Source organism: Sturnira hondurensis, unplaced genomic scaffold (genome assembly GCF_014824575.4).
Source record: "Sturnira hondurensis isolate 20B ecotype Veracruz unplaced genomic scaffold, ASM1482457v3 Scaffold0007217, whole genome shotgun sequence".
NCBI lineage: Eukaryota > Metazoa > Chordata > Mammalia > Chiroptera > Phyllostomidae > Sturnira > Sturnira hondurensis.
The window spans coordinates 1,504,407-1,526,336 of NW_028079848.1; the positions used below are offsets into that span (position 1 = coordinate 1,504,407).

General features: G+C 51.4%; 1 protein-coding gene across 2 annotated transcripts in view; it reads right to left on the minus strand.

The window, feature by feature from the left end:
• Positions 1–870: 870 nt before the first annotated feature.
• CDC14A (cell division cycle 14A) overlaps positions 871–21,930 on the minus strand; it is a 103,399-nt gene continuing 82,339 nt past the window's right edge. Inside the window, exons 11-16 of one of the 2 annotated variants that reach the window (XM_037051325.1) lie at positions 18,239–18,398; positions 14,212–14,327; positions 12,483–12,530; positions 10,526–10,648; positions 9,334–9,664; positions 871–2,383 (exon numbers count right to left, since the gene is read on the minus strand). In XM_037051325.1, coding sequence (XP_036907220.1) covers positions 2,354–2,383; positions 9,334–9,664; positions 10,526–10,648; positions 12,483–12,530; positions 14,212–14,327; positions 18,239–18,398 — 808 coding nt within the window. In that variant the 3' untranslated portion in view covers positions 871–2,353. Of the gene's footprint in view, positions 2,384–9,003; positions 9,665–10,525; positions 10,649–12,482; positions 12,531–14,211; positions 14,328–18,238; positions 18,399–21,930 lie in introns of those variants that run through there. The other variant, XM_037051324.1, reaches the window with a different exon arrangement.

A 21,930-nucleotide genomic window follows, 5' to 3' on the forward strand; every position in this document is an offset into this window, starting at 1 on the left:
TCTTGCCGCCCACGACCTTTCTCACGTGTTTCAAACAAGTCTGACAGGCAAAAGAGAAAGGGATGAACCTCCTAGCTATCACAACCCAAAGAGATCCAGTTCAATACATAAACTATCTCCCATGTTTCTTCTTCCTAAGCTGGCTTCTTTCCGGTGTGTCATAGAGTAAATGACCAAGCAGAACCCCAAATGCTGACCCGTGACCATTGCTTTAGTAACAGAAAGGAAAATGATAGAGAGAAAAAGAGTGAGAAACTGACATCATCTGAAACTCAAAGTATACGATTTCCTAGGGCTCACTCTTGTGCATTTCAGGAAATGACCGCATCCTGGAAAACCAACGAAAGGTGAACCGAAAATCCGGACTGGCGACCTTGAGGAACTCAATGGAAGGCACCGACCAGATCGGGTCAAACATAAAATCATAGACTTCAGTACCTTAGTACTTCAAAGCCCAAATTATCAAAGCCAGGGAAATGTGAATTGCATAAAACTTTTATTATTTATTAGCAGTGTATTCTTCTACACTTTAAAATAGAACAAAATATCTTTTGGAAAGTTAAACTATTCATAACAAAATACATGTCAAACAATTTTTATTATTGCAGTAGAATTACTTTTCTATATACTTTCTATATTATATACATACACTTCTTGGTTAGTCTATGTATGCACATGTGTATAAAACTTTAAGACATACACATGTAGATACATATGACTAACACATACCAGTAGGTCAAATTTACAGTAGTCAATTTCACAATCATTTCAATAGCTGCACACATATTAGTGTTCACAGAACTAAAATCTCCGTGGTTCCCTTTCCACTTCCCAAATGTCATGTGAATTACTTGTCAATGATCATTTAAAAAAAAAATACTATCATCGGCCTACATAATTCACCAACTTTTTTTTACAATAACTCATAATAAAATATTTCACTATGTCAGCTTCTAAAAAGGTAGACAATTTAATTCCACAAGTTTTGATCCCTAAAACATACATCTTTTCATGAACTTAGTGCAATTATTTGGTGCTGTCCTGCGTGAAGGTTCAGTCAACCAACCTGAGTCAAACATTCATTCAAAGGCCTGTTTAAAACTGTAAAACATCCAGAAACATGTGTGAGTCTTGAGGCACCCTCTCCTGACAAATACATTATAAATAACCCAATGGGTGGGAGTGAAGCACTTCATGTGAATCCATTAAGCGACGTGGGGAATCGGGGTCTAGGGCTCCCCAACTCCCCACAGAAAGGGAGCCTCCAGGCTCCCAGAGGCCTGAATGGAAGACCACGCTTCCATACCAAGTGCCACAAAGGAGTCCCTTCATTTTCACGCTGGGTTTCTGAGAGGCGAGCTCTGTGCCAAGGTCTCTAATCTCTTGGAAACATGCCTCCTTTAATACACAGAACTTAGCAGCAGCCTTTTTTCAGTTCTTTCCCCTCGTGGAGGTACAACCGGCGCCTGCCCCAGGTGAGGTCACCGGCAGGCTCGGGCTCGTACCACAAGCAGAAAACGCCTAGGGGCCGAAGAGCCCTTTGGAGAGCAGGGGAAACACAGAAGCATCTGGAATGTTGAGTCATTTCATGGAGGACACTTTCGGGAGGGACAGTCAGTGAATCCCCATCTTCCATGGGATGTTGCATTGTGCTAACGCCCCGAAAGACGCAAAGCTGAATGGCTCAGCCATGAAAGCAAAGGGGGAGAAAAATGGTCTCCAGGAGCCGGATCCAGCGACTACTCTTGCTCGAGGTAAACCTGGAGAAACTCTGTGCATCAGACTGACTTCCTCAAAGAAGGAACTGCCCCGCCACCTTCGGAGTCGGGACATCAAAACCACCTTCTCAAAACTTTCTCCCTTGCTTCTTCTTAAGAGAGAGAAATTTATGTATTCATTGTAGACAAAACCATCCTAACCAAATCCAAAATACAAATTTTTGGTAGCAAACAGCAAGAAAATCTAAGTCAAAATATAGTCTAGCTCTGACGTAATTTTATATATTTATAAATTTATCAAAATAGGCTTTTGAAGTTCACGATACATACATAATGCAACACTGTACACGTAAATGTAATAACAGGTGTATTACCGCAATACATCAAAAATAACCTTTGAAAATACCAAAGTCAACATGAAAACTGTCTTAAAAAGTGTGGACGAACAGAGTCTCAGTGCACGGACAGTAGTCGTGGACCGGGGCGGCCGGTCTCAAGTCTCTCGAGGGGGTTTTAGTGCTGGCTGGGGTTTAGGGAAGAAGGCTGAGTGAGTCCTCCGGCCCGCAGGGGGGCGCTCTCTCTGCGGTGCTCGTCCAGGCGCGTCTAAGAGCGGCTCCCACCGGAGTGGTGAGGTCTTAGTAATGAACGAATTCAGACCGAAGGGACTGTGCAGGGAGAGACACAAAGTGAGGTTACATTCCATCCCGCATCACACTCCTGGCACATCACACAGCTTCCTCCTTCCACACCCCGCAGTCTGGGTCGATTTGATAAAAGATAGATAAAGCAAACTAAGAAAAAAAAGGAGGGAAATAAAGCGCTGGTTGAGAAGGAGATACTCATGACAAAAGTCATTGCAAGAAATTTATCTTTTAAAGGGCTTACTAATTTATGAGCAGAGATGAAAGAGTAAGCATTATTTGAAAACTGGTAACACTAAATGTGTTTCCATGCTTTTGTGCACGACTGTGGAATTTTACTCAAAAGCATTAAATGGCACTGGTAACTAAACTAAAATGATCACACTATACTTGAAGAATTTATTATACTTTCGAGCGTAATTGAATACATATCCATCAGAATGTTAATGCGTCTAATGCAGTAGAATCAGGAATCGTTTAAATAAACTCCTTCAGAATGGGTGCACTGAATAAATAGCTTACAAATCTCTTGCTTTGAAATCAGACCTTCAGACCCCAAAGGATTTGTGCTGCCGAGTCCGGCAGTCCCATAAAAGTGGGCCAGTTTCCAAAAAAGTAAACGATGCAAGGCCCACCCTTACCATCTTAGATAATAACCTACGAAAAGGCATGTACGGGGACAGGCCATCAGAGTACACTGACAGGGACATAAACCAGAGGACACAGAGGAAGAGAAAATCTGCCAAATAGTTATTTCTGGGCAGAAACCGCAGTTAGAAAGAAGAAGCGCAAATCCGTCCGACGGCAACAAAATGACTTGCACAATCCTTCTAATCAGATTCCTGAGAACTGGATTCGCTCCCACTGGCCCTTTGCTCCTCCCCCAATATTTATTTTTCACATTGGTCAGCAGCATTTCATGACTTGGTCTTATCATTTCTGAGACTGGCCCGTTTTGTTGATGGCATGGGGGTCTGGACAAAGGAATCTGTCCACATGGCAAATAATTTACAAAAGGATCCGAACTCCCTTTGTTCAGCTTCAGAATCCCAGAGCTTTATATCCCGTCATCGGCCACCGACGCAGTCAGTCTCTCAACCCCATGAGTTGAAAGGTATAATAGTCCCGGTGCCCACCCTGGACAAAACATGTCTCAGACAGACGTAAAATCGACAGAGGTGTCAATGTGAGATAATAAGTACAAGTGAGAGGGACACCGTGCATAAGCAAACAATTAGTCAAGGAGTTGTTGGGGACAGTTTGGGGGGGGCGTGGCTCCCGAGGCAGCCCATTTCAAGAGAAGAGGTGACGTGTAAGAGCTCCTAAAAAGAATGGAAAAGGGGTGGCAAGCCTCCCCACAGGATGTGGTTTATGCCAGGGCTTCAGAACAGGAAAGACGACCAGGATGAGGGCATCGCTCTCAGCCACCCCCAGTATAAAGCCTTGGGACGCGGACACCGCCTGTCCCGGGCTCACTCACGCAGTCTGTCAGCCCGCGGCAGAATAATAATAACCTGAGGCATGATGCTGAGTGAGCGAGGAAACATTACCTTACCAAAAATAATGTAATATTTATTACTGTAGAGGAGCTAATATACAATTAAAATTATGTCCAAGAAAGCCGAATCCAACATAATTTTCAGGAGTATTCTGAAAAGAAACTGTCTTTATAAAAACACGCGTGGTTAAGTATCCTGATTAAAGTTTTCATTGTGCTTTGCCCATTTTTTATCATTGCCATAAGAATGAATACCTAATACATCTTAAATACTAAAAAAAATGGGGGTGGGGACCAGCAATGACGATGAAAACAAAGGAAGTGAGACTTAGGCATAAATATTTTACAAGGCAGCACTTATTTATATACTCCAGAGATTTCAATTACTCAAATAGAATATTCAGTTTCAGGTGAACGGTAAGTTCAACGGGGCTATAGTGAGTGAGCTGCAGACCAAGTCCATTGTGAATATACGGCATTTTTATGGTATGCGTGCCAAAATCCAGCAATATGCAACCGCAAAATAAGACTGAAATTAGCTCACACTTGCAGCCCCCAAAACCCTTATGTCAAAACATCAGCTTCCAGCAAGAAGCCTTGCTCCCGGAGAGCAGTTCAATTTGACACAAAACCAAGCCTTCGGTGAGGAGAGCAAGAAAAACGTCTAATAATGATGGACATAAATACTGACAGATTGTTCATCGGTGAAACGACAAAATGGCTATGCAAAACAGAAAGCTCTAAGGCGTGATGAAAGACTGAAGTCTTGGTCAGCAAATCAATGAAATGCTATCTGCACATGCAATGACCTTGAACCAAAGGGCCCCATGACCCGCCATGTTAGTTTCACACTAGGTCAACATCCTGACTCACAATCACCATATGCTTTGGCCATGCCTTTCCCCCCCCCTGCATTTCCCCATTTTTCCAAGTCCCTTAAGAGAGAAAAAAAATAGTTCACTCATTACCCTTGATTTGAGTTCTATCTACAGAGGCAAAAAGCACCTTAAAAAGAGTTTTGTTTTAATGGCATAGGTATTTAAAGGGGCGGAAGCACACGTTTGGCACTCGGTACCTTAGACTCCACTCCAGTGTTTTACGTTTTAATGAGCAGAGACGGGGGAAATGAATGCTGGGGGCAATGGTTTATCTGTAACCACCTCGACAGTCCCCGGACTCTTTTGGGCTCTGTGGTCCGGTTTCCGGCGTTTTAATCGCTTCCCAGTTAAGGACACCCAAAATGGGCGGGTTGTCAGTATCTCCGCGAACGTGGTTTGGCCAAACCGAAAGGCTCCGCCTTGGCCAGCACAGCAGCGTGTCTCTGGTCAAGCCAGGAGAGACACGACCGAATAATAAAATCGGCTGGAAAGAGGTGCGCACACTTTTCTGTAGCGCTTTCCGAGCATTTCAAGGACCCCAAGAAGAAGCCGGTTTGCGTTAACAAAAATGCTACATAAAATATTTTCTCACCTTTCCACAGAACTCTTAACAGAGTCCCTTTCTCCCCCCACCCCGCCCCGGGGGAATTAAATCTGTGCTTGTCAACAGTCACAAAGATCTCGACTGCCCGGTGGCGGATTGCTGGCGCCCTTCCTGGTTCGGCCAAAGTCGCGTGGGTGTTGGCAGTTCAGCTGGACACCAAGGCTCCATTCACCTTTCTCAAAGGCAGTCTGGTTTGGTTTTAGAAAGCCACATTGGTTGGGGGCTATCAGAAACTAGACAAGGTCAAGTGAAGGTTACATCTTTAGTGCCGACCCCCCACCCCCCGCTGTGGCAACCCTGGAATACTCTCGGCTCTGCCTCCCGAACAGCGAACAGTGTGAGCACTGTCCGTGATCACTGTGCAATCATCACCGCCACCCCGTCACCAAGATATTGTCACCACAGACACATGGACCCCCCTCAAAATACACCCTCAGAGGTCTGTGGCACGCTCACAAAATAAATGTGTTGCAACCTTTATCTTAAAGAGGCCCTGCGGAACTGGGTAGGCTTCAGGGTGCACAAAACCTGGAACCGCCCTTTCTTCTCATCACTCCCATTATTATTCCCCTGGTAGAGCCGTTAAAGGACTCGCAAAGGACTCAAGAAGTGGCAGAGGCAGGCTTCGAACCGAGGTCCACCTGCCCCCAGAACCCTAACGGGTCACTGGGTTCCTAGCAGGCTCCTACCACCCTCCAAAGCCCAACGACACTGTCACCCCTTCCCCACAGCTGTCCCTGCCCCTTCTTGGCAAAACAAAGCCTCCTGTAGCTCTCCCTCCTGTTTCAACACCTGACACAGCACAGACGTGACAACATCACCAACAACACGTGCTTTTTGGAGTCAAACGGACCTCCGTTCAAATCATAGCTCCGCTACAGCGTATTTGTGGCTCCGTCTGAGGCACAACATTTAACCCCTCCAACCCCCAAGTGATCAGTCTCTAAAATGGGGGCACAGTTCTCCCCCCTTCCCCTCAGGTAAACACCCAACCGTCCCTACAGCCATTCAGGAAATACTTGATGAGCGCCAACTATGTGCTAGGCTCAGAGCTCACAACGGTACAGACCGGAGGCCCCGGCCCTGCCCGCCCGCAGCCGACGGCCTGGCGGAGGCTGCAGCCAAGCGAACAGATGACTGCAACGCACAGTGAGAAGGAGACCTAAGGCCAAGGCTGCAGGGCCCGACCTGGGCTCACGGGGTCAGGAAAGGACAGTGCAGATAGATGCACGTCCAACTCGGTGGGACGTCTCTTCAAAGTAAAACAGATCCTTTTCCCAAGACAGATACCTCAAGTGATCTCAGCCTAATAAGATACTTCCCCCCACCCACTCCGTCGTCACACGGCCCTCGTTCCGAAGCATTCGCGGCCTCCTCCTCCGGGTTCAGAGAAGGGGCACTGAGTTCTCACGGGGCCGGGGCGTGCAGATCACACCTGGCCCCTTGCGCTGCAAGGGCCGACCTCAAGACCAGCCGAGGAGGGCAAAGAAATAAAACACAGGATCTGACTGTGTCTCAGCACCCCGTCCCAGCCAGGATTCCTCAACATTCGCTCTTGTTTTCTGCATGACAGCAGTTCATGACAGAACAAGGGGATCGTTTCTCCATTTTTCTGGGGGCTGAGTTGCAGCAAAGAACGAGGGAAAAAGCGGGGCTTTCAAGAGAGACACTAATTACAGCTTTTAAACCATTAGGCAGCTCCCCCAGAACACCTGCCAACCCCCCACCCCTAGGAGCTTCTCGAAGGTGCTGCCACACAGCCTCCCTGTTCTCCTTAAGGATTTAAAAACACTGCTGAGTGATTCCCTCCTGCTGCTTCGAGGGCCGCACGCCGTGCCTTCAGAAGCCTTGGAGAGAAGGACGCCATCGTTTAGACAAGAAGAAGCCTGTGGCTGTCAGAAGAGCGGCATTGGACCAGAAGGACAGGAGCCTCACGGCCTCCCACTTTCTGCCACAGCGGACGGGGTTTCCATCTTAACTCGGACTTTCTGCCCGAGAGCCAGCAGGGGTAGGGCTTGGCGGCTTCCCTCTCCAAAAAGACAGGGGTTTTGTTTGTTTGTTTCTCCTTTGTTTTTGTTTTCAAGCAAAGATGAAGGGGGAAGAGTCAGCTCTCTGCTTCCTGGGAAGGTCAGAGAATGAAAAACACCACTGTGCTGACCCACCCCCCCACTCCCACATTTAGAAACGCTTCTCCTTCACAATCAAATGACAAATTCAAGAGGGAGAAGAGGGAACCAGCAGCAGCCGCCCACACAGACAATTAACTTTCAATTTAATTACTGGAAAATTACTCAGGCCAGAAAGGGGGGGGAGGAGGAGGAGGAGAAAAATGAGAAAACACGAACCGAGACCAAAATCACATCATAGAAACATGGAGGGGGAGGGAACCGACAACCATCTAAAGAATCCCCCCAGCAGGGAGGGAAACGAGGGTCCAGAAAAGACAGGCCGTGGCTCCCGTCCAGACGCCGGGCCCTGGGGTCCCACTCTGAACAATGCCAGCTGCCCAAAACTCCCACCGGGAAATCTGCCGGGTGTTGGTGCCGCTAAGTTTCTCTGCGTCTAATGCTTCCTCTAAAAGGGGAAAGACCTATTGCTGGGGTCTAAAAGGAGAGTGGCCCTCACTCAGGGCATGGAAATACCGACGGGACCCAATTTCTGCTGCGAAGTCCACGGCCTTCGGACCTAGTTATGAAGATGTAAATACACCATCGTTTGCCATCTAAGCCCCAGCTACTGGGAGTTAGGGTTCACTGACACATGCACAGCGGTAACGTCGTGGGACTCGAGTCAGACGGAGCGGTGGGGCGAGCGGGCAATTGCTGGGTCCCTAGTCGAAGCAGGAGTACAAAGTAATGTTTAGAAACATCCTTAGGAACAAAATCAGATGGGAAAATTACATGAGGCAGAAAAGGGACTGTGTGTGGACCTGCCCAGGTGAGGGGCTTGACAGAGGCCTGAGACAGATGGCGTGTTCGTGAGTTCTACCAACCAACGTGTATGCACACGCTCTCACACATTCATATACACATGTGCGCACACATATGCACACACATTCACACAGCATCATCATGTCAGAAAACAGCTTCTCATCTGCCATCTGAGGAAAGTGGGTCCCACTCACGGTCACCCATGGGGTTACTGCTTCGCCCAGTGTGGGGGTACAGGCACGCTGCCCCCCGTGAGGCCCCTCCCCGCCTGCAGAAACCAGCCTCCCCCTGGATAACCTGCAGGAGGAGAACAGTGGGCACGAGGGGGACCCCGGAGCTGTGCTGAGCCCTGTGGGGAACTAGGGGCGCCCCTCCCGTGGGTCCACAGCCCCCTGATCTGTGCGAGTTCTGTCTCCTTCCTTCCGTCCTTGTCCACTCAAATCAGGACTCACATTCCCAGAAACCTCCACGCCCTTTGCTGAGCGTGACTGACAGCAAAGCATGGGCCAACAGACTCGCTCAACGGGGCTCACTGGGCATGAAGCAGGGGCTGGCAGCCTGCACGAACAGCCCGTGGGCCGGGGCTGTTGGGAGAGCTTGCGTCCCATCTCTAGGAAAAGGGTGGCTCACTCTTCAAACCATCTTCCTGACACTGTGCCTTCCCATCCCCGACACCCCCCGTGAGCCTTCCTGGCCCTGAGTGAATTCCTCTGCCCTCACCGCGGTGGGTGGGCAGAGGGATGGGAAACCCAGCAAGAACCCGCCTGGGTCACTCGTGCATCCCTGACAGAGGGGACAGAAGCGATTTCCTTCTCAGGGAAGCCACCCGAAAAGCAGTGGGGGGAGGAGAAACTGGAGGAAGGAAGAGCCCCGGTGGAAACTGGGCCTTTACTTGGCGAGGAGCCAGCGGCAGGGACGTGCCTAGACGGTGTCACAGCACAGAGGGGTCAGAAGGCCTCCTTGGTGCTGCTGAACTTCTTGGGCAGCAGCCTGGGCGAGGACCACGAGGCGCAGAAGTCGCGATCAGGGCTCTCAGGGCCCTGAGGTGGTGTCTGCGAACTTACGGGGATGGAGCGGCTCAGGAACCGGGCGGAGGAGGAGGACAGGCCCGGGTAGGAGGGCCGGAGGATGGCGGCCGCGGCGGTGACAGTGGCCTGCTCCTGGGTCTTGGTGCCCTGGGGGCCCAGCTGGCTGCTCGGGGTGCTCCTGCTGTACTGGTTGTTGTTGAGCTCGGGGTAATTCGGGTCAGGCATCTGGGAGCTGCCATTGAGGAGGTTGGTGAAGGGGGTGGCCAGGAGGGCTGCCTTGGAGAGTGAAATCCTTCTGTTGTCCGGGTCGTCTGCCACGGCGTTCAAGTTCCCGAGAGAGCTGGCCAGTCGGGAGTTTATGGAGAAGCTGGATGGGAAATATTGTGGGGCAGGGGAGGGAACACAGACAGCGATGGGGACCAGGGCATGTGTCCGACACACACACACACACACACCCACCCCCAGGGGTGAGGAGCACAGTTCTGACCAGGGCAAACAGAGACCAAGGGGCTCCGACATCGCTCTGGGTGATGTAATCATATGTGGCCTTGAGTTAGACATGCTAACTTCCTCCACCCAAAGCCGTTCACTGACATGCAAGAAGCTGCCTGAAACCCCGAGACTGGAGATCTTGAACTAGACTGTGGAGGTGCCATTGGTCCTGAGACAGGAAGTAGGGACATGCAGACGCAAGGAGAACATGAGATCCGACTCATACGTATTTGATCACACGACCACGCAAATCGTCCCTGACCACATGGCTCTGCCCAGCGCCCAGGGGAGACATGACCATCAGAAGTGCCCTTATTCAAACATACAGGTCAACTCCATTTTCGAGTTAGGCAGCCTGTGGAAGGGGACAGTGCAGGGTGTCCGATCTTTTAGTGTCCCTGGCCCACACTGGAAGAAGAGTTGTCTTGGGCCACACATTAAATACACAAACACAAAAACTTATGAGCAAATAAAAGGTTTGAAGTAAATTTATGATTGTGTGTGGAGCTACATTCATAGCCATCCTGGGCCGCAGGCAGCCAACAGGCCGTGGATTGGACAAGCCTGTCTGTTGCCATCCACGGCCCTGAAATTCAAGACAGGGATAGAAGCCCAGAGGTCACAGAGCCTTCTGTGGTCTCTCCCCTTGCCCCTCCTCTGACCATCTCCAGCCAAACTCATTGCAGTGGGCCTCTCCTACCCCTCACCAGGACCTCAAAGAGGGGAGAAGAGTTACCTCCTTATATTGGCGCCCGAGGATACGGAGCCTCTGTTTATCCGCTTGGCCGTGGCTGACGGAGACGAAGCCACTTTCGAGGGCTTCAGCGTGGATGCAGACCCTTGTAGGGAGGAAGGCAACCTTTGGAGAGAAACATGGGCCAAGGGTCACTCAGACACTGTGTCACCTTGACATTCAGCAAGCGCCTAGGATGAGATAAACTGGGAAGCACTGAAGAGGTCCCAGCAGGCCCTAGTCACGGCGACCACGGCAGCCACATCGAGACAGTGGCTCTGCCCCACGGGCGTCTGAGGACCTGGCGGATGTTAACTGGGCTCAGCCCCGCTGTGGGTGGAGGAAACAGAGGCGTGGCGGGAGCACTCCTCACTCAACGTCACTCAGAGCAAGTGGCAGAGCTGGGGTCGCGCCCAGGGCCCCCAAGCTCTGCCCCTCATGACAATCCTGCCATCCGTGGTCACTCCCCTTCCTTGCCACTGGCATTCCTGCCCGTGTCCTTGTATTCTTCACCCACCCTCTCCTTTCCACCCAGCAACTGCCCTGGGTGAGGGCATCGTTGTGTCTGATCTCAACTGCTGGCGGCACCTTCCATCTCCCCTAAAGCGTCAGCTCTGAATGGCCTCCAGCAAAACCTGCAACGCCTGACGGAGTCACTCGGCTGTTTAAACCGATCCCTCTTCCCTCCGGGCCCAGACGGCCCTAATGTCCTTGACCTGGCTTATGACGCCCTGCCACATCTGGCGTCACCACCGCATTGCGCGGGTCCACGTGCCCGTGCTTGCCCTCTGGACGAAACGCCCGGGCACCCTGCCCGCCTGCCCTCTCACCTCGTCCAGTTTGTCCGGCCAGGTGCCCCACCCCCGTCACTGTCTCGTCCCTTCCTCCCCCACCTGACGCACACCTACCGCTTCTCCTTTCACAGTGCAGCCCCCTGGGGCCCCTTACAGAGGGTCTTCACTGAATTCCCAGTGGGGGAGCATCCTGTCTCATCCTATCTTTCCATAGGAAATCATAGCTTTCATGTCTCATTTCACTGCTGTTCGTCTACCTCCCTTGACTTAAGGTTCGTTGGGAGCAGAGAACTCTCTCATTCCAATCCCCAGTGGCCAGACTCAGGTCAGGCATTTGGTGAATGTTTGCAGAGGGCACAAAAAGCAGGAAAGGGACTCACATCGGAGAGCCTGGGCCCAGGCGTGGTAGAAAAGCTCATTTTCTTATAGACCCCCCTTCCCCACCCCCACCCCCAAGAGCAGCTACGACATGGTGGGCCTCTGAGATGAGAACACTGAGACTGTTGTGCAAAGAGGAAGCTCCGCCTCCTGCAGAAGTCGGAGCCCTCCCAGAACTCCCCCTAAACACCCTTAAGCCTGGGGCTCAGTGACAGGTGAGGCGTGAACCAGCCTCTCCCATCCGCAGTTTCGGTCACACGTGCCCCCTGCCCTCACCGAGCCCTCCACTGGATCCTGTGTCCCGGGGGCCTGTGTCCCCGGGGGCCTCATTCGACCGGGTGTGTTCAGGGGACATTTCCCAGAGAAAAAACAGTCTCCTCTCTGAATGGAGGGCAGAGAAGGAAAAAAAAAAAAAAACTAGAAAATAAACGAGGGCAGCACACACATGCAAAAATAGGAAGGCGGAAAAACAGAAATGTGACAAATTCAAGGCAAACTCCACCACGAGACTGAAAGGGCTGTGCGGGCAAATGTCATCTGTCAGGGACCCCGCACGTGTGGGCGCTGGGGGTCCCGTCATAGCCACACAGCCCTGCGTGCAGCTCGGGAAAACAAAGCTCCTTTCCCCAGGGAGCGCAGCGCAGGATCCCCTGGAGGGGAAGGACCGCAATTCGGAAGGGAGATGCGGTTGGCGGGGCATCCTCATTGGCTTCGAGGGCTGGGGTGTGTCTCTCAAAGGCGGCATCGTTTAAAAGGTTCTAGCAGTTGTGGAACCTTGGTCACAGTACCTGAACGGCTGGGACATGGCCCTGGGATGCCCTTTGACGTCGTCCAACCTGCGAAAATCAGAGACAGATGTTCAGGTGTCACCGGGCTCACATGGCCTGGCAAAAAGCAGACGGCGCACGCGCGGAGACGGAGCGTGAACCCCGCAAAGACCAGACGGCACACTCGTGGCGTCAGGGCAGTGAAAACACTCAACTGGCGGAAGGGAGGGCCTTGCAGGTGGGTATCACCTTAATGCACTTTCATAAAACAGGTCCTGGAACCAGCAGGAAGTCTATGGTAGTCATTCTGTTTCATCTGGACTTCCCTGTATTGTCATTGCTTTTTAAATCGGCAGGTGGCACTGCATCCCCTGAGGGTAAAATCGCTGGATGATGGTACTACGATGTCTTTACAAAAAAAAACAAAAACAACAACCTAAATTCCAAAACTATGAGAAAATTTCTGGGAGTAAAAAGAAAAAAATAGAAAAAAATCATACCAGAGTGAGCCTTCTAAAACCTGTGTACTGGGAACTCTGTTTTCCCAATTCACTTGCCAAGTTATTTTCCAACTTCTCCCTTCCTCGTCCTTATGATTTCTTAAGAATAAAACATAGAGGTTTGGAATGGATTTTAACCAACAGAAAGCCCTTTCTTAGAGTTTGAAAGGGAAAAAACAGTGAAGAGAGATCAGTGATCCCGAGCCCCTCCCTAATGGAGAGAACACCGACTGGCAACAGTCCCGGGTTGAGCACCAGCTCCGCTCTCATCCTTCCAGGCTGAGGAGCGATGGAACCGCCCTCACCTCCAGCGTCCAAGCCAGGTGTGGGCGAGGAGGCCCGCCTCTCGGGTTAGCTCAGGGAAGCCTCACGTCCGAGCTCAGCACCTGCGGCCGCCCCGGGCCCAGATCAGCCGCTCTGCGAAGGCCGCGCCTCCCCAGCCTGGTCGTGGTGGCTGCTGGTGGTTACAGAGCACCCAGCTTGTCATCTCACAGTAGAGACTGATCGATCACGCAGCTCTGAGCTGCATGAGTCTCTATCGCTCAGCTCTGGGCACCAACACTCCAAGCGGAGGCCATGGTGCGATCAGCCCCCCTCTGACTGGAGTGGGAGTCCCCCCAGGGAGCAGGTGAGAACTGAACGGCCTGGGAGACGGCCGCACATGTATCACCCTGACAAAACCGCCTTCCTGCTGTGCGTGTCTCTCGCTCCAAAGCCAGAGAGAGGCAAGCATTTCCCCTCAGATCCCTTTGTGAACATGTCCCGAGGAGCAGTCTCAGTGACATCAAGATGGTTTATGGCTTTCCAGGCACAGCTGGGAACAGCTTATTCGACTCTCAGAAACAGAGGGAAGGCTTTGGAGTGAGGTCTGCCCACGCTTGGCACACGGTACCTTTCTGCACGATCAGGATTCAAACCAAAGCCTGTGAGGATCTGACACGGAAAACCGGCTCATGGGAGGGGGCATGGAATTCCACAAGGAGTTTGGAGCAGAGCCCCAGAGACACGGACCGCTTAGCAGTTCAAGGTACAGTTCTCAAGCCTGCTGTGCACAAGATGCCTTTCAGAAGCTTCTAAAATTTAGCTCCTCCCCACAGTGGTAAAATAAGAAACACATAACACAAAACAGTAATAAACCAAAACACAAGAGGTGAAGCATTACTTGACTAACAACACCAGAAAAAGAGGATTAAACAATCTGTCCGCAGGTGGAGCTGTGCTGTACGCGTACAGGTGTGAAATGGACCCACCTAGATGCGCGGGAGGGCAAGGGGCGGGTATGCCTCTGGCTCTTTAAGGTACGCAGTTTGTCTCCCTGGGTTACGCTGTTCTTCATCTCCACATCCTCTTCTTCTTCTAAAGAATTCTGGAAAAAAGAGCACGTTCCACAGAAAGAGCGTTACAGATAACTTGGTTTTGTATAGCTTTCTTACTCGATTATAGGTCCTCTCAGTATATATTTGATATGTATTATCATACATTGCTTTAATGCACCATGAGTTCAGCATCACTCACATATATACTACAGAATGTGCAATGAACAAAGATGTATGACCACAGTACAGTCAATAGGACCATAAGCACCATATATGGTTCAGGTGGGTGACGACTTCCTAATTACACGAATGTCTAATCGCCACATTGCATACCTGAAATTAATATAACATTGTAGATCAACTCTAATTAAATTTTTTAAAGAAGAATCCTCAACTATTAAGCAATGAGCTATCCTGGTCAAATTCCCAGTCGGGGAAGCGTGGGTGTGGATGTGGAAGAATTTAGGGGGAACTGTAGTTACAACGAACCGCAACCACAGAGACTCTCCTGCGGACAAAACCAGGCTTTGGAAGCTGGCACAGACACAGGCTGCCTGGGCAGGCCCGGCACAAGCACACTTCCAGGAACCAGCAGGGCCCACCGAGCACATTCCGTAACTCGCTTACGAGAGCGAAAGGTGAGACCATGTAGAATGCCTACAGTCGCTCGTCAACACCGCTGAACACCAGTCAAAGCCCTCAAGAGCTTTCCAGAAGGAACCCAAGCTTACTGGAGGGGGGAGCGTACTTTCCCCTGAAAAAACCCATCCTGTCTGTGTAGATCGAACTCCTGCTTGACGAAGGACACACAAAGGTAGACCGCCTCCGTCCCCCACTGGTCATCTCCAGCAGCCATTCTGGATCGAAAGACCTCTTCATTCCCTGCCCCTACGTTGGGGTCCATGGGTGCACCCGGGGCTCCACGGGCACGCCTGGGTAAAGAGACCACCCGTCTCTCTGAGGTGCAGGGAGAGAAAAGACCTAGGACACAGGCAGCCGGCGGGACAGGAGCAGGAGCAACGGTGAGAGCTTCCTAGAAGAGGCAGTGCTTCGGCTGGGTGTTCAAGAAGGAACCCGAGGAACACAGGCCAAGGCCACCGCAGGTGTCCTGCCAGCCTCGGCCCCCAGCTCAGCGTCCTGGGATCGTGCGACTCAGATATAGGTGGTGGTCTCGTAAAGATCAAGGACCTGGACAGCGCACGCAGACGCGTTTTATTCCTCCAGTCGTTCTGTCTCTACACGCAACACAAAACCCCAAGTGCAATCCCTCAACGGGGCCCAGAGAACTCAGGCGGCTGAAGTGAAGGCTGATGAGCTGGTTACTGCAAGGATGCGAGCCGTGCCCGGGGTGGGAGGGGCCGTGCACCCCACGGACGGGATAAAATGCAGCGTGCTGGGCGAGGCAGCGGGAGGAACTATCGTGGGAACGGGGCGGGAAAGGGGGGTTTGAAATAGGGAGGCGCAAAAGTGGAAGTGAAAGGACTGGAAGAAAAAGATGAAAATGGAATTTTTAGCAGGTTTTGAGGATCAGGCTCGGAAGGGTGCGTGAGTCACCTCTCCAGCTCCGGGGTTGGGGTCGGTCAGGGGCACACACTGTGGACAGGCAAAGGAGTCCTTCCCATGGTCAGCTGCTCCTGAGCGGTAACAAGTCTGGGTTCAACAGAGCCCCCAGGTCCGTCCGCTGTCCCTCCTTGCCGTCACTGTGCAGACCTCTGCCTGCTCCCCTGTCGCCAGCTCCCGGGCCTTCCGCCCACCACCCCCAGCCACACACAGACATCTCCTCCCCCACACACCCCCCCAGGGGCGACCTCCCCACACTGGTCTCTCTGGACTGCCACTGCGGTCCCACAGCCGCCGCCAGGGNTCAACAGAGCCCCCAGGTCCGTCCGCTGTCCCTCCTTGCTGTCACTGTGCAGACCTCTGCCTGCTCCCCCGTCGCCAGCTCCCGGGCCTTCCGCCCACCACCCCCAGCCACACACAGACATCTCCTCCCCCACACACCCCCCCAGGGGCGACCTCCCCACACTGGTCTCTCTGGACTGCCACTGCGGTCCCACAGCCGCCGCCAGGGCCCAGCGGCACTCAGCGTGGTCCTGAGAGGGGAAAGGGCCGTGCTGGAAAGGGGGGCCTTGGTGGTTTCATCTCCTCCGAGACACTTTCCTCCAGGGAGGCACCCTGCTCGTGAGCACGTGAGGTACAAATCAAATTCAGTGGTGAGGTTTCGGAGGCCGCAGTGTCTCCGAGATGCGGCTGCAATGTCACGGCCTTATTTACCTGATGTGGGTTTATGGGGCCTCGACGCCCGTGGGCAGCCCCTGCATCTCACTAACATCTCTAAGTCAAGGGCATCTAGGGGTCAGTGGGCTAAGAGTGGATGGCTGCCCTGGAGTAGGAAAAGGCAGAACCACCACAGTTCCAGGAGGGATGTGTTAGAACAGGCTGGCTAAGCTCCCATGCAAAGCCACTGCAGGTGAGGGACCAAAGCCACATGGGGACTCGGGGAGAGAGGGAGCAGGTGAGGCGGGAGGCTCCCCCGTGGCGGCTGAGTTTGGCTCTGGAGCTGGGGCACCTGGGTGGAGACAGCTGCCCTGTTGACAGCTCAGTGATCTCGCCCTGAGTCCCATGCCCAGCCCACACAGCTGCTGTAGGGCCCGAACGAGTCACCCACGCCAAGGGCCAGAACAGTGCCCGGCAGGCACAGAGAAGGTGCTCTGTAGGTTGTTCTTGTTGTACTCCAAGCTCTTCGTTTAATTCCTCAAATATCTGTACCTTAAATGTTTCAATTCTGCCTCCCATTTTTTTATAACCCCAAGACACAATGAGCCCTTCGGCCCCTGGACGTCAAAATGCGCACTTCTCGCTGGTGCTGTTTGGATAGCTTGGGTCCTTAGCAATGTCACCTCTGCTTGTCTGCTTTCTACGGAACTGGAAGCCACCTTCACTCATTCGGGCACGGCCGACACAGGCCCAGCGGGCTCGGAACAGACTCCTGGAGTCCGCACCTCCACAGAGCACGCCCCCAGGGAAGGGCTGTGAAGGACAGGGACGTATTAGATACGAAACTACCTACGTAAACCAGGTGCCTAGCCTCACATCGGGCATAGTCTGACAGCGAAACCTAAACGAGGGAGTCAGACCCCTAATTCTCCAGGTGGCCCAACTCCTGGACACCTTTGGGACCTCGGGCAAGTCACAGATTCTGTGGGGCCCCGCTTTCCGAGCCACACACGAGGGGACTGGAACAAACGATTTCAAGGTGGCTTCCAGCTCCAGAAAGGTCCCTGTCCCTAATTCTGAGTAAGTCACTTTGGTCCTCTTTCGGAGGTAACAGGCGGTAGTTAGGAAAATACGTGGCTGGTGGGGGAAAAAGATACACGTGATGTGAATCACGTCTCCACAACTGAGGTGAGAACTCGGCTCTTCAATTTCTTTGCCATGGAACAGAGGCGGCACTGCCTGAATCACCAGCTGGTGATCCAGGTGAAATCAGACCTTGCCAGCAACTGCAAGAGGTTTGCTTATCACGGAGTCTCCGTGTTTTTAAGCATCGCCCCCAGCTGTTTTCAATCCAGGGCTTGCTCTGGAAGTCAACATGAAGCCGAGGCCTTCGAGAACTCCTCGTGGCATGAATTATTTCTTCCACTGTCACGTTGAAATGTTTCTTCTCCACGGGCTATTTCCATTTTCACATAGTCTGTTTCTTTCATTTCCTTTGTTTTGTAAATATCCTCCAAACCAGATGGCCTCCTGTATAATTGTGCTCCTTAAATTACAGCTTTCTGCTTTTTAGGGATAATTGCTTTCCCCCCCGCTCTGACGCTTGCTTCAGAGGCGGGAGACTCCATGCCCCAAATTCGGGTGCTCTCCGCAACTCAGAGGAGGGACGCGGCTACATTACATGTGTTCACACGCGGAGCTCAAGTCTTAAGGGGGTGCGCACATCTCCCCGGGGCAAACTCACCTCTCCAAATCTCTCCGCGTTTTGTATTTTGGAAAAGTTTCCACCAATAGACATGTCATCCAAGCTAGAAAGAATTTTATTAATGCTTCCTTCACTGGACGGTCTGTTTTTCCGTTTGGATCGGAAAATGTCTCCTTGGACCCACAACGATGCCTGTTTTCTGTAAAGAAGGAGAGAAAACAAAGCGACTTGTGAAACGAGTTACTGTTGTCTCAGAAGTACGAGGTCTTATAAACAAGAAAAGTTGCAGAGAAACATTTACAAATCGGAACAGAAAGATTTTGAAGTCGTAGAAGAAAACGAAAAGTCCCTCTCTGGTGCCACATTAAGTTCAAGTTCTATAAAAAACACAAACAACCGGCTTCCAATATATGGGCCCAGACAACCCCACACGGGTTCACTATTAAAGGTTCTCAGATGCTTAGAACACACTGCACAGCAGCAAAGACTGGGAGCCACTTTGTCTTTCAAAGGCAAATTTAAAATCTGTAAGAAGTTCTGGGTGCGCACAGGAACGGGAGTGTGGTGGCCTCGCTTTTCCATAGTGGCCGATGGTTTTGCTCTTTGGAAGCAAATCGCCAGGGAAGATTTCTGAGTAGGATACGCAACTCGATGCGTTTAGCCTAACGACTCCATCACATCTAACTTTTCCATGCCAGGTGTAAATGTGTGTATTCAAAACAAACTCGTCGACTTTTTCCTCCTTTCCGGAAATCTTGGTAAAACCACGGAATAGCCCCTCTGAGACTCCTGCACCCTCAGAAAAAAAATCTTGCTTTAATTTTTTCTTCCTCTAAATTATTTCCATTTAATGCTGTACCTGGCATAACCCTTTCTCTGATGCTTGACTCTTATATCCATAGCAGAGACCTTGACAAGGTAGGAGCAGTTCAAAAACTGTTAAATTTAGCCCTGGCTGGTGTAGCTCAGTGGATTGAGCGCGGGCCTGCAAACCACAGGATCACGGTTCGATTCCCAGTCAGGGCACGTGCCTGGGTTGCAGGCCAGTTCCCAGCGGGGGACGCATGAGAGGCAGCCATACATTGATAGTTCTCTCCATCTCTCCTTCCCTTCCCCTCTAAAGATAAATAAAATCTTTTTAAAAACTTAAATTTATAAATGAATGTCCTGGGCCTGTGGTCAAAACTCCCGAAAATAAAGAACTACAATTTCACAGGGAGAGAAAACTCCGTTGTGTCAAAGACAGAGGAAAAGGCAGATAAGTGAAACACAGAGACAAGACTGGGATATTCAGACAAGACAGAATTCCTGTCCTTCAAGAAGTTCCCCATTTAGTATGAGAAAAACCAATCTGAAATCCAATACTGAAGACCCATGACTGAGATCTGCTAAAGACCCGGGGGGGGGGGGCGGGGGAGGGCTGCGACCTCAATGTGAAGGAATCAGAGAAAAAGTCTGGGATCCGGCCGCACGGGCAGCGATGAGCCGGGCCGAGCCAGCACGGGGCATTCGCAAAGCAAAGAAAACACTGCGAGCTTAAAAAATAGTGAGATCAAAAACGCCACGTGTTTTGGAAACTGAGGTGCCTGAAGAGAAAGTGAGATGAGAGAACTCAGCATGTTTGGGAGAGAAGGCTGTTGGCTTTGGCCCGCACGCCACGCCGGGGAGTTTGGATTTATCTCAAAATGGAAGGGAAATGTACCATAGCTCTTTCGTCCACTCCTCTACTGATGGGCCGCTTCCAAATCTCGGCCACGGTAAATAACACTGCAGCGAACATATGGGTGCCTGTGTTCTTTTCAATTAGTGTTTTGAGTTTCTTAGGATAAATCCCCAGAAGTGAAATCGCTGGGTCATGATTTTTCTTGAGGTAACTCTATTCTGCTTTACTAGTTGGCCATAAAAAAGAAAAGTGTATTATGCTAATTGAAATAAGCCAGTCAGAGAAAGACAAGTACCAGGTGATCTCACTCGCACGCGGAATCTAATGAACAAAATGAACTAACAAGCAAAACAGACAGACTCATAGATGGAGAGCAGGCTGACAGCTTGCGGGTGGGGGGCTAGGGGTGCAGGGATTGTGCCAAAAAGAAAAAAGAGGAAGAATTCTAGACACAGAAAACAGTGTGGTGATGGGGGTTGGGGGGGGTGGAGGTAGAACAGGGTAAAGGGGGGGATAAATGGTAATAGAAAAAAAGAAAATTTAAATTGAAAAATGGAAGGGAAGACCGTCTAAGGATCTTTTGGGGACTGGGGGGCGGGAACCATGATGTGGAAACAGAGGCAGAGAAGTTTGAGGCTTAAAGTGAAAACAAAAACCCAATTGTAAATGTAAACTGAGGACTCGGACAGTGCAGCCGACCTAACGGTGGCAATTACACAGTGACACCTTCCACGCACTCAGTTTGCAGGTCTCCTGTCCCGTCGCTGGGGGGACTTGATCTGAACTTGGATATGAACGACGAACGGGGGTCAAAGCTGGTTTCCCGCGGCTGAGAGATGTGGTGCGTTGGTGCTTAGAAAACAGCGGCTCCTCCCGAAAACCCTTTCCCCTGACTGTGGAAAAACCGCACTGGCTTTTACCGTGGTGCCTGTTGCTCCTCAAGAGCCTCCTCTCAAACAAAGGTTGAATCACCCACTTTTAAGTATTTAGCATTTGAAAATCAGATGCTCTCACAAGAACACACCAGCTCGAAGTAAATCCTCCGGGGATGTGGTCCGTTTTCCAAGGGTGCGCCCCTCCACCCTCGGAAATGACAGGGAGACACCCGTCTCCATGCAAAGCGAGCCTTGCAGAGCTAAGCACTGGTGCCGGGGTCACCACTTTTGGCCAAGTCCCAACCCCGGGCTGGCCAGGCCTGGGACGTAAATAACGAACTTGGGCTCCCTAAGAGCCAAGTCCCAGCTACGTCTAACACTGAGCCTTCATGAGTGTCTTTTGAAATCTGCTGTTGGAATTCCCCTAGAGAAAGGCAAGTCGTTGCCTGGTTACAGATACTGCTGGTTTTGCACGCGGAGCAGGGGCGGTCACTGTGCACCTCCTTCTGTTTGCAGGTGACCTCCACTCCCTCCCTCCCCGAGCCCAACCTAACCCCATCTCCACAGCACCCCAACTCTCTGCCTTCCTCACCTCCTTCCTTCTGGGTCACATATCTTTCCCGTATGACCCAACCCTGTCCCAGGGGTCCATCTAAAGCCACCATTTGGTCATTTATTGTGGAGAAACCCAACCCATTTTTAGCTCCTCCTGGACCTCCTCCACTGCGACCTGAGAACCAATCTGCCTGGGCATCGCCCAGCCCAGCACCCAGGGCTGCTGTGGAAACACAGGCAGCTGCTGGGCTGCAGACTTAGACTAATGATACAATGTGACTTGATTTCCAAGGAGGACGGACCAGAGAGCAGGACGCAAGTCTCAGGGGTCGGAGGGAGACAGGTGTTCAAGGAGAACTCCTCCTTATTTGCACAAATGCAAAATTTAATAGGAAGAGGTTTCGAAAGGATTTAGGAGGGCGTGGGGGAAGCTCCTGACGCTGAAGCACACAGGAAAACACAACCAGAAGGGAAAGAACTGATTTGGGAAGTTCCCAGAATCGACCACTAGCTGAATCTAATTCAGATGGAGCACCCCTCAATCTGAACCCCGGAGACCCCTGGAATCGTGACCGAGTACACACGTGACAACGAAACCCAGTGCGTCGTTACACCTCCAGCCCTCCTCACACGGGGGA